The sequence below is a fragment of the Symphalangus syndactylus genome, chromosome 1 (genome assembly GCF_028878055.3).
Source record: "Symphalangus syndactylus isolate Jambi chromosome 1, NHGRI_mSymSyn1-v2.1_pri, whole genome shotgun sequence".
Lineage (NCBI taxonomy): Eukaryota > Metazoa > Chordata > Mammalia > Primates > Hylobatidae > Symphalangus > Symphalangus syndactylus.
The window spans coordinates 97,151,354-97,163,996 of NC_072423.2; the positions used below are offsets into that span (position 1 = coordinate 97,151,354).

A 12,643-nucleotide genomic window follows, 5' to 3' on the forward strand; every position below is an offset into this window, starting at 1 on the left:
TGATAACAATATAGCACTTGATACTCTTCTTACATGAGCAGCAGTTAAAGGTGGATGATGCTGAGTGGCGGTGGGCTGCAGCCTGCGGGGCCCTGGTGGCCTGCTGATGAGGAATACAGACCGGGGCAGTCATTCTGGGTAGTAGCGTGGGGTTCTTTGTAGGTAGAAAAATGAATGGCCTACAACTCTTCACTCCTGGGTGTCAAGTACTGAGAAATGCCCAGACAGATCTGCCAGGGGCTGTGGACAGTGATGGTCGTCACAGCACCCTGCGTGGAAGTGTGGAGGTGGAGGGCAGCTTTAGTTGGGAGAAGCCATGTGGAGTGGTAGGTGCACGCCACGGGTGCTGTGCCACAGTCAGCGGGGACAGTGGGTCTCCCCGAGTTGCTGAGTTAAGAGGTAAATACAATGAGATGTAGAGTTGAATCCATCCCAGTTAGCGACTCAGAATACACATTATGTTATGACTATTTTTTAAAGAATTAGAAACATATTAGTTGCTTTGAAGGGAAAGGAGTGGAGAATGGGGATGAAGAAGAGTAACTTTACAAAGAAGGAACCACGTAATTCAGATGAGCACTAAATCATACGATTTTAACTCATTTTCCTACTTATAAATTGCTTGGAACTATTGGGAAACGATCCAAGAATGCATCCTAATAAGAGGTTTTTCATAAGCAAAATCCAGGACAGAATCAGCTCTGAGTGATGGACCTTTCACTCTTATTAGTGCCATTGTGATTACGTAAAAAGGGGAATCCCAGACTGAATAGGCAGAGTCTAAATTTCTAGCCCGCAGAGCTGAGGAAAGTGTCTCTTGTGTCTTTCTCCACCAAGAACCATCTAAGGGGGAAAAACAATCCTTCTGGGTCTCATTTTCCCCAAATCCTCTGTGCCGTTAGGATCAGCTCTTGGCCCCCTCTTCTCCCTCTGGCATTTGTGCTTCTTACACATTGTTCGAGGGCAACTCGAGGAGCCGTGAAATCCGATGCAGTCAACATGGTGACCTCATGTGACTGAGGCTTCCAGCCAGCAAGCTGATGGGGTCTGTCTTGCTGCTTTAATGGTGGGCTTGGCCCCCAAAGCAAAGTGCTTTAACTAAAGACTCATTCCTTCAAACAGGTTCTTTGACACCTTCACCGAGTCTGCAGTTTTGCTTACGTGCAGTCGTGGACATACTATTCCCCCAAATTCCTCATTTCTAGGAGTATTCTGAAACTCTTGTACATTTCTTTTTCTGTTTTGCACACTGGGCTTCAGAGTGTTGAAATCCTATCGGTATGTACAGTGTTATGGGACTGTTCTTTATCAGACGCCAGCCACATTACATTGTCCCTGTTTTGGTTCCCACCTGTGTGCAACCCTTTCCTTTTGTGATTCCCCAGTCACTGTCTGGTTGTGTGATCGTGCACCCTGCGCATGCTCAGTCCCAGGACGCTTTGCCTCCACGGCAGTCATGACTCCAGAGCCATCTGCATGTGACCTCATCCTTTGGTGCCTAGGTGCTGGTCCCTAGGGTGTTTGATGTGCCTGTCATCCTCTTTACTGCAGTGAGGAAGGGAAACTGTCTACCTCTCAAGATGCTGCTTGTAAAGACGCGGAGGAGAGCCCCGAGACTGCAGAGGTGAAGTGCGCCACGCCCCGGCCTCCCAGCAGCAGTCCCGAGCAGAGGTAACCACCCGCCTCCTCAAAACCACCCCGGCCCTGCCCTCACCTTGCCTGTTGCTTCCCGGGAGTTGGGAGGGGACTAGAGGGATCGTTTACAGCTGTGCTCAAGTCTTCAGCCACTGACCTGGCAGGACAGGGTTTTCTCAGTCCTCAATGAGCTGAGTCCGACTGAGCTGAGAACTTAGAAACAGCAGTTCCTCTCCTTCGTGCAGAAGCCAAAAACCAGTTTTTAGAGACTCTTTAACGTCACTCGCTCTTTTAGAAGTGGCTCCAAACAGAGGGGTCTCCTTGCCTTTGTTGTTGAGGTACTGAGCTGAGGGTGACATTAAGCCCCTCCAGGACTTGAGTTCTCATTGGCCCCACTAAAGTCACCCAGCCGCCAGGCATGAGCAGATCATGGTGCCTGTTTGCCCACAGTCCTGCCTGTGTGACACAAGGAGAACTTGCTGGAGCCCTTTCATACATGTAGCTAAATAATTCTTAGTGCTTAAGTGACTCCCTATAATCTTAAGTATGAAATGCCCACTCCCAGAACTGTGTGACTTAGAATGTGATGTTTTGTTTCTAGTCACTTTTTGCTTAGCCTGAGCCAGTGGTCAGAAGGGATGGGCCAGCCTAAGCCTCAGCCACCCAGAGCCCATGCCAGGCCCTTAGCAAGACTGAGCATGGCCCAAAGATGAGGCTACGCCCCTGGGCCACAGGAAGCTTTGTTCAGCACTTCCCACAATTAACTTCTGTGAGCAAATGTAGCTAAGATTGTATATTCCTTCCATAAGGAATAAAATGACCTTTAAAGCTATTTCAGAGAAGTTTTAACCCCCCACCCCACCCCATCCTCCCCCAAATCTTGCCAGCATTGAGAGAGCATAACCAGTGGGAACCAGCAGGGAGCACTCTTTGTTGGTCCAAAATCCTGTATTCAGTGTAGCAAGCTGTTTGTGTTCCTCCTGTGGAAATCGTAGCCAAAATAAAGCCTTTGTTTTTGTAATTAAAAATTTTTTTGCATATAAAACAAATTAAGAACTATTTGAGCATGTTGGCTCTAATGAAGGCTTTTGGGGGAAGAGGCAGGGTGGCCCTGTAGCACTGGGAAGCTGCCTCAACTCTGCTTCTACGGATTGGGCAAGTCACTCTCTTTCTTGGGATTTTCAATGTATTTTTTAATGGTCCTTTATAGGTCTAATTCCCAATCAATTATTTCAGCTCTCTGATTTTTTTTTTTTTTGAGACGGAGTCTCGCTCTGTCGCCCAGGCTGGAGTGCAGTGGCGCGATCTCGGCTCACTGCAAGCTCCGCCTCCCGGGTTCACGCCATTCTCCTGCCTCAGCCTCTCCGAGTAGCTGGGACTACAGGCGCCTGCCACCACGCCCGGCTAATTTTTTGTATTTTTTAAGTAGAGACGGGGTTTCACCGTGGTCTCGATCTCCTGACCTCGTGATCCGCCCGCCTCTGCCTCCCAAAGTGCCGGGATTACAAGCGTGAGCCACCGCGCCCGGCCTCAGCTCTCTGATTTCTACCTATAAATTTCCTTTATATTGAGGGCTGCCTAGGCAGTATCGTGCAGGTCCATCCCAGTTTGGGGCAGTTGCTTCAGGGGAATATTCTTGGTTTCTCTGTCATAAGGATGCACAAGGCTCTGGAGTCATTTCCTTGGCTGAGCACAGAAGAATTGTTTGCATAAGGGGAAAGCCACTTGCTCTCCTCTGTGGCTGGGAATGCCTGCTCTGAAGAGCCCTGCCCTAACCTGCTGGGCCAAGGGATGGAGGAAAAGATGGGGTGAGCCAGTGGAAGAAGAGGGGCATCACTTGGGTCCATGCCTTTGTCCATCTGTCCTTCTTCCCTCTGACACACATTTGTGTGTGGTGGCCACTGGTCTAGGCCGGGTCATAAAGCTGCAGCACATGGACACCCAGTGATCTCGGGGCATACTTAGAGGCACATTCATCAAGAAGCCATGAAGAAGAGACAGGGGTCCATGTGAGCTGGGGTGTGGGGGAAAGGATCTCTGAGAAGGTGACGTTGGACTGGGCATTAGGGCAGACCTAGAGTGCGTTCTAGATTGCACGTGTTCTACAGCGACGTATGACAGCATGGGATATTGAAGCTCACCCGTCTTTCCTGTGTGGTTCCTATCCCAGCCAGATACCACAGTTCCTTGGATTGGCAGGCGCGCTGTTTCCTGTCACACTTAAAGATCTGCATTGCCACATGATCTCACTTTTCACAGCTGTTTTATCAAGCATGTCCTTTGTGCTTCTGGTGTGCTAAGCATGCTGCACACGTTATGTACTTATTGCATATGTATACTAGTGAAGCCCTGTGGGGTGCAGGGAGGGTTATTATTTTCCCATTTTACAGAGGAGAAAACAGAACTGAGAGGGGCTAAGAAATCTACTTATAAGATCGCTCAGCTTGTTAAGTGAAGGCAAGTTATATACCAGTTATGTCTGGTTCCAGAAGTCTCGGTTCCTATGTCTCATACGTGGAGCCACCATCAGATGTAAGTGAGCAGAGTGGATTGTGTGTGCAGAGCTGACTTATTGGCTCACTGTATAACCAGCAGGTGTAAGGCATGGATAGCATTCTAGCTGTAAATTGTGAATGCTAGTGGAAAAGTGCTTGTGGGCATCCCATTTACGGCCCTAAGCACCCTTTCCCAAGTCTGCTTGATGATACAATTTTGGTCAAGCCTTCCAGAATAGGTTATATATTCAGGTTGTAATTTTGGCAGGAAGGCAAAACCTGGACACTTTGTCTCACCTGTTATTCCCTCCCAGTTTGGAGCCTAACATTTGCTTTGTGGGAACATGTTCTTCAAGTGGACACTTTTTTTTCCAGTAGTTTATTTGCAAACCTTTTCTTTCATTTCCTTTTTTCCCCTTTCCTAGTAGCAGAATCCTGTTTCCAAGTGAAATAGTATGTGGATTCCAATCTGTGGGTCACATAAAAGCTTTCTTGAAGGAGCGATGAACACATAGCTCCTGAAGGCTCTGGAAGCCACAGCTTATACCCCACTGACCTAGCCGCTCCCTGTGCTTCTTGGAGGCCGTGGTGGGGTGGTTCTCCCAGAGCATTTGCTCTGCTGCTGCCCTTGCTGAATGCTTGCTCACCCGGTGATGAAGCTTAGATGCCACTCAGATTTTTCTAGAGCTTTAGCTCCATTCATTTACATATGATTTTATTAAAAACTTACTAAGTTCAAAACAATGTTAAAATAAGTGTTCCCTGCCCTTGGGGAGCTCAGCTAAGTAGGTTTTGCTTTTCATATGTCTACTGCAAGTGCCTCCGATGGCTGTCTGTTGCTCCTTAGGACTGGCCAGCCAAGCGCACCAGGTGACACTTCAGTGAATGGCCCTGTATGACGGGTGACATCTGCTGCTGCTGACTGAGGACTGCAGACCGCCACCACTCAGGGGCTCTGGAGGGGTCAGCTGGAGCCCACCAAGCTGTCACTGCTGCACTCACTCTGCAAGGGATCAGGACCAGCAACCTTTATATTCTAGATTCTAAGACATTGTACAGAGAAATTCAGAAGTGTAAAAATATTGCACATTGACAAATACCAAGAATTTTTGCGTATGTTTATATTGTATTGTTCTAAATAATGGGTAGCCTGTGAAATAAGATCTTGCCACCCATGTAATAGTAGTAATACTATAGTTAAAAATGGCTGTAAGAATAGTTTTATAAAAGTGAATACACAGATCTATTGTATTTGAAACATAACTATTTGACAATTATTAGTGTGACCAAAGTATTAGGCGGTTTTCATACATTTTTCACCTTGTACAAAATTATGAATTCATTTTTCTTCCAGGCTGACAAGGAGTTATAGAATGAAAATGCCCTCTAAGTGTTATTTTGGTTGTTCTAACTTACAAAAGTGATTTTGAATAAGAAATATTTGGTGTTCTTTTTATAACCAGTTTTTGATTGGTAATTGTTTTCTGTATTGTTTGTTTAAAACGGATCAAAAATGTAAGTCTATTGGTAGAGATTAAGTATTTATTGCTACATCATAGTTGATAAATTGATGTTATTGTAAAGCCATATGTTCTGTTCAAGTCTTGTTTGCTTGAAATGATTATTCCTACAAGTGAAACACTAGACTATTTGGAGTGTATATGGCTTGTGTTATGGTTTTTTTTTGGCTTTTGTTTTTGTTTCGTTTGGTAGTTCATCTGCCTTTTAACCCATTCACCAAAATTTACCTTGTTAACAAGCGTCACCAATGAACATTTCAGAGCAATCTGCATATTTAACAGACCTAAATCCTATTAGGCAAGTCAGTTGAAAATGCTCGTGCTGCTAATGGAATTAGAGTACGTTCATTTTACAGGCTAGTATTTTAAAAGTAGAAATCAAAATCTGGCACCGAAGCATGCTAATTGTTTACTGTACCTTGTGAGGTTTTCACTCATAAATTTAAACCAGTGTATTTTTTTAGAACTGGTTTATGTATATATATAGTGATTATGGATACTAATTCAATGTAATTTATAATTTTCTATGTCAGTACAAAAATACATCACAGCCTTCTCAAACAGCTGAAGCAATATATTGTATATTGCCATATCGTCTGGTGAAAGGGTTAAATTACTTCACCTCTTGCACTTTTAGATGCAAATCAGTTTTTCATTTCTGTAATAGAAAATTATTCACGTATTTTTACATCATTTGTTTTTCCTGACCAGTATTTAAAACCAAAAGGATATTCTGGAAAATGGCCAACAATTTTTTTAGAAATAGCATCCCAAGCAGCGTGCCTAAACATTACATTGCATATGGAAATAAAAGAATCAAACGTCTAATGCCTTATTTCTGATTTCCTTTTTCATTTTAAGTGGTGTAGAGACTCCAGCACTTCCAGGACAGTGGAGTCAGCAGTAAGCCCTGGGACAGGTGGCAAGGGTGGCTCCCTTGACCTTTGCGCGCCTCCTCAGGAACCCTCTTTCCCGGGTGAGCTCCTCTCTTAAGAGACTGTCCTTGGGCCTCCTCTGGAAGCAGCACCCCCAGAAGACAGGGCTCCTCCTGCTTGCCTCAGGGCTGCCTGACTTGAATGGCATTGGACCTCGGGGATTGCTGGTAGATAATATCTCACTTGGTGGTGAGTTTTGCCAGCCATGGCCAGGGTTTGGCTCCACTGGTGGCACACGTGGCCTCCGTGGGTATGGACCTGGTGGCTTCTCCATCCCACTCAAGGTAACAGTGTCTTGCTTCATCCCACTGACTGCTAGGGAGAGAGCCTCTGGGACTTTTCTTTGGGGCAGCATTTTGTTTTGTCTTTCGTAGCAGGGAAAGAATATGACAATGGGGAGGACAGTTCTTTTGGAGGTTGGAGGGGCCAAGCCAAGGACAGGAGCAAGTGTGCCCTCATTTTGTTTCTACTTTAATTTCTGTGTGTCGGCCATACTGAATTATGAGACTAACAGATACGTGTATTCAAAATAACAAAAATAAAGCCTGATTCTTTTGTTTCTAGAAATCTCTTGTACCTTGCTTGGGCTTTTAATGGGTTGATGTGTCCTGCCATTAGGTCCCATGTTACACTAGGTCCTGTGTGAGAAAGACTGCACTGCACTGAGTGAGAGAGTGGCCTCTGGGATCAGGGGCTTGTCCTCCCCACTGCCATAGCCTGGTGCCCAGAAGAGGCGGTGCCTGACACCGGTGCTCAGTCTTAGGATAGCTCCAAGGGTTCCTCTGGGCCTCCAGCTTGCTACTTTCATGTGCAGCCTGCCCCACCTATGTTGTTTGGCTCCCAGCCCAACAAGTCACACTCAGGTGCTCCATAATGGTTCTTAAGATGTGATGCTTACGTAGCTCCTTATTTTGCATGTTCCCTTCACCTGTTTGCTTAAAAACATGTTCACTAATCATTACCTCCTAGCAAGTCCTCTGCACAGCCTTTTGCTTTCTGGGCATGCATGCACCCCTGCGTGCCCAGGCCCACAGGCATCTCACACAGCACTGAGTACACACCTCTGCATGCTGGGCCCACAGGCATCTCACTGGCAATTGTGTAACCAGGGCATGAGCTCTCCAGCCGGGTGGCTCATCACAGCCCAACTCAGCCACTCATGATGGTGTGACCTTAGGCAGGTCTTGGTGTCAGCTTTTTCTGTTGGGTGGGGAAACAATAGTAACAAGTTCAAAGACTTGCACAGCTTATTACTTACGGTAGATGTTTAATAAACATTAGCTAACTTTTGCTCACTTAACCCCATAATGTCACCTGCTAGCCTTTCTAAATTTCCATTTCGATCCCACCTATTACTTGAAACCTTTACCTTCAGAAAAGTCGAGCATCTTAATCAGGTGGGTTTCATTGTCCTTCAGCTTCTAGGGTCAGCTGCGTCCATGTGCCAGGTTTGGCCACTACCTGTGTCTGTGAATAAAACTGGCTATCCGTATGGAAAGACATGAGCCTTTATTCCTACTGCACGTCATACACAAGAATTCATCCAAAATTGATTGCAGTTCCAAACATGAGCGCACTTAAACAATGAAGTTTTTAGAAGAAAAAATTACCTAAAATGTGGGATGGGCGAAGGCTGCTTTGGATGCAGAGCACATACCATAGAAGAAAGACATCGGGCTTCCGTCAACGTGAAAATGTTCTGCTCTTGAAAATGGACAAGCAAGGAATGGAGTGCCAGGCAAGAAATCACACTGTGTGTCCTGACAAAGGACTCAGACCTCAGATATAGGGGAGAAAACTGCAAATCAAAATTAAGATGAAAAGCCCAATTTAACAAATGAGCAAGAGACTTGAACACAGATATTCACAAAGAAGGGACAGATGTTCCCTGACTTACGATCCATGCCGGCCACTTCCCCTCGCGGTGGCACAGCTGGCTGGGACTGCTGCTCCCTGCCACGGCTCAGTACTGCAGGAGGGCACCGTGCTGCGCATCCATCACCAGCCCAGGAAAAGATTGGAATTCAGAGTGTGGCTTCTGCTGAGAGCTTAATGCTTCCACACCATCGTAAAGTCCAAAACCTGAAATCGACCTGTGTATACATGAGTGGCCAATAAGAACATGAAAAGTTGTTTAACATCATTACTCCCTAGGGAGGGCAGGTTAGAATCACAAAAAGGTCCCATTTTCCATCTATTAGTGTTCAAATGGAAAAGACATCACCAAATAGTAATGAGAATGTGCAGCTGCTACAACTCACCTATTACTGTCTAAAATAATACATCCAGTTTAGGAAACTAGTGGGCAAATTCATTTTTTGGTTTGGGGGTTTTAAAAAATTAGACATACTCCTGCAGACTCTCCTAGATACTCAGTGCAAATACATGTCCACAGATGATTTGTACAAGGATGTTTATTATCACTTTATTCACAATATGTCTAACAACAGCAGGGTGGATAAGCAGATTCTGGTGTAGTCATACGATGGACTTCTACTCAGTAACCAACGGGGGTGAATGGTGATGAATGCAGCCATGTGTATGCATCTCAAAAACGTGTTAAAGGCTGGACACGGTGGCTCACGCCTGTAATCCCAGCACTTTGGAAAGTCAAGGCAGGCGGATCACCTGAGGCCAGGAGTTCAAGACTAGCCTGATCAACATGGTGAAAACCCGTCCCTACTAAAATTTTAACAAAAATTAGCCCAGTATGGTGGTGCATGCCTGTAATCCCAGCTACTCAGGAGGATGAGGCATGAGAATTGCTTGAACCCGGGAGGCGGAGGTTGCTGTGAGCTGAGATCGTGCCACTGCACTCCAGCCTGGGTGACAGAGTGAGAACCTGTCTCAAAAATAAATCAATGTGTTAAGCGAAAGAAGTAAGATATGTAAGCGTCTATATGAAGCTCTAGAACTGACCAAACTAATTGATGGGAGAAGTTCGAATAGTGTTTTCTCCTGGCAGGGAAGAGGGAAGGATTGGCTGGAAAGAGCACAGGGACACCTGGGGTGAGGGAAGTCTTCCACAGCTTGTTGGTGATGGTGGTTATGTGAACGTATATATGTGTCCAAACTCATCGAAACCTACACTTGAGACCTATGCATTTGATTGTATGTGATTTGCACCTTAATCTTTTAGAAGAGCTAAGGAAAAGGAGAAGATAAAAGTGCACATAGAAAGCATTGTGAGGGAGAACACCCCCCATGGCACGCACCGTGGCCCCAGAACTGCCTTTCCTACCCCGCCAAGGAGGAGAGGCCGAGGAGCAGGGCACGCTCTGGGCTCCAGCCTGGATTTGTCCGCCCATGGAGAGGACACATTCCGGATCGTCCTCTTCCACACAGTAGACTTTCTGTCCTGCCGAAGGGAGAAGTCTGCATCCCTGGGTTAGACACGTCTCATGGAGGCCTCTGCCCATGACCGGGGGCGGGGGGGGGGGACCATTTGTCTAATCCAGGGATGAAGTCAGAGAACTCATCCAAACCATGCCCCTCAAGCAAGGTTTAGTTTTAAAAAGAAAAAGCGATGTTGAATCCATTTGTCCGTCGTGCCTTATTTCCCAGAGGGCACTTCAGGAGGGCTGAAGGGGGCATGACCACCTCGCCAGGCGTTGTCACAGGAGGCGGCGGGAAGCAGTGGTTTGTATGGAGGGAGTGATGTGAAGATGGGAGAACAGGCCGTGCCGGCTGCTGCTTCCCTTCATGGGGACAGCCATGCTCTGACCGCGGCTCCAGGGCTGCATCTAACGGTTCAAAGGCCCAGCCACGGGGTCCTGTTGGGAGGAGGTGCTCGTGCCCTGGCCTCATGTTTCTCTGTGGGATCTTGGCACTAGAGGAGTGCCCTTGGCCTCTCCACACTCCACTCTCATGGGAGCTTAGTGACTTCACTGAGAGATTTTGGTGAGGATTTGCATTTTTGGTTCAGTCAAAAATGCTTTCTAGGCTGGGCAGGGTGGCTCACGCCTGTAATCTCAGTGCTTTGGGAGGGCAAGACGGACGGATTGCTTGAGCCCAGGAGTCCGAGACCAGCTGGGGCAACACAGTGAGATCTCATCTCTATAAAAAAGTAATAAAAATTTAAAAGCCAAATTAAGAAGTTCCCACCCCACCCGCCCATTTGTCTTTCAAGCCCTAATTCTTACTTGTTTCTGAACTTTGCTGTCAGGAGTAGGAGGAAGTTTCCCTGAACCCCGTCTTTCCTAAACAAACCAAGAAATACATTGTTACACTAAATCTGTTTATTCTCTTTAGAAGACAGGTGGTCAGATTGGGGCTGAAACTAGAACTCAGGAATATGCTGTTGATGTAATAATCATAAAAGTGACAGGCTGAAAATAAGTGGATAGAAAAATAGGGTACGAGCAGAAAATAAGGGTATTCATATCAGGCAAAGCAGAGTTTAAAAGCACTGTGCAGGGGTAAGATGCTCTTCATCAGACTATAAATACAGCAGTGGAACAAAACGATTCGAAATGCAAGGAAAGGGTCTTCTGTTTCTAGCTGTAAGAGTAATTTTATTAGAACGCACATCCTGCCAACGATGAAAGTTGGGCTATTTAAAAACCGGTTTTAAACTTTTTGCAACTAGGTTACTTGAGCCCAGGGGTTCGAGACCAGCTTGGGGAATGTGGCAAGACCCTGTCTCTACCAAAAAAGTTTTTCTTAATTAGCCAGGCGTGGTTGTGCGTGCCTGTGGTCCCAGCTACTTGGGAGGCTGAGGTGGGAGGATTGCTTGAGCCAGGGAGGTCAAGGCAGCAGTGAGCTGTGATCATGCCACTGCACTCCAGCCTGCATGACAGAACAAGACCCTGTCAAAAAAAAAAAAAAAAAAAAAAAAAAAAAACCAACACAAACAAACTAGGAACAGAAGGAAACTACGTCAACGTAAAAGCCATACGTAAAAACCCACAGCAAACATTTTACTCATTAGCGAAAGAGAAAGATTTTCCTCTAAGAACAAGAACAAGGCAGGGATGCCCTCTTTCGCCACTTCTATTCAGAGCACTAAAATTTCTAGCTAGAGAAATTAAGAAGAAAAAGAAGTACAAGGCATTCGATTTGGAAATGAAGTAAAATTATCTGTTTGCAGATAATATGATTTGAAAATGTAGAAAGCCCTAAAGTGTCCATACACACACAAAAAAACTATTAGAACTAATAAATGAATTCAGCAAAGTAGCAGGATACAAAGTCAACACACAAAAATCAGCTGAGTGCCGTGGCTCACACCTCTAATCTCAGCACTTCGGGAAGCTGAGGAAGGAGGGTCACTTGAGCCTGGGAGGTTGAGGCTGCAGTCAGCTACGATCACATCACTGCACTCACTCCATCCAGCCTGGGCAATATTGTGAGACCCTGCTCAGAACACACGCACATCAGTGGTGTTTCTATATGATACCAATGAAGAATCTAAAAAAGGAAATTATAAAAATAATCCCTTTTACAATAGCATAAAAAGAATAAAATACTTAAGAATTAACCAAAGAAGTGAAATGTGTGTACAATAGAAACTACAAGACACTGCTGAAAGAAATTAAAGAAAACATTAAGATACGGAAACACATTCCCTGTATATGAATTGGAAGACATAACATTGCTAAAATGTTAATACTACCCAAAGCAATCTACAGATTCAATGCAATCCCTATCCAAATCCCAATGATATGTTCTTGCAGAAATAGAAAAATCTATTCTAAAATTAATAGAGAACCTCAAGGGACCATAAATAGCCAAACAATCTTAAAAAAGAACAAAGCTAGAGAACGCATACTTCCTTATTTCAAAATTTACTACAAAGCTACAGTAGTCAAGACATTATGGTACTGGCATAAAGAGAGACATATAAACCAATAGAATAGAATAGAAGCCCAGGAATAAACCCTGGCATTTATGGTCAAATGATTTTTTTTTTTTTTTTTGAGACATATCCCTCTGTTGCCCAGGCTGGAGTGCAGTGCAGCTCACCGAAACCTCCACTTCCTGGGTTCCAGCGATTCTCCTGCCTCAGCCTCCTGAGTAGCTAGAATTACAGGTGTGCACCAGAACACCTGGCTAATTA

General features: G+C 45.4%; 1 protein-coding gene and 1 long non-coding RNA gene across 51 annotated transcripts in view; one reads left to right on the forward strand and one right to left on the reverse strand.

Moving 5' to 3' along the window:
- The window catches only part of PPP6R3 (protein phosphatase 6 regulatory subunit 3), a 164,169-nt gene extending 157,694 nt beyond the window's left edge, over nt 1–6,475 (forward strand). For 40 of the 50 annotated variants that reach the window (XM_063644343.1, XM_063644225.1, XM_055270654.2 and 37 more), the window contains 2 exons: nt 1,552–1,671; nt 4,978–6,475. In XM_063644343.1, coding sequence (XP_063500413.1) covers nt 1,552–1,671; nt 4,978–5,029 — 172 coding nt within the window. In that variant the 3' untranslated portion in view covers nt 5,030–6,475. Of the gene's footprint in view, nt 1–1,260; nt 1,279–1,551; nt 1,672–4,977 lie in introns of all 50 variants that reach the window. The other 10 variants (XM_063644315.1, XM_055270681.2, XM_063644314.1 and 7 more) reach the window with 1 other exon arrangement.
- Nucleotides 6,476–8,211: 1,736 nt separating this feature from the next.
- The window catches only part of LOC134737335 (uncharacterized), a 49,793-nt gene continuing 45,361 nt past the window's right edge, over nt 8,212–12,643 (reverse strand). Inside the window, exons 2-3 of the long non-coding RNA XR_010122134.1 lie at nt 8,483–8,678; nt 8,212–8,383 (exon numbers count right to left, since the gene is read on the reverse strand). This is a non-coding gene — a long non-coding RNA (uncharacterized lncRNA). The remainder of the gene's footprint in view (nt 8,384–8,482; nt 8,679–12,643) is intronic.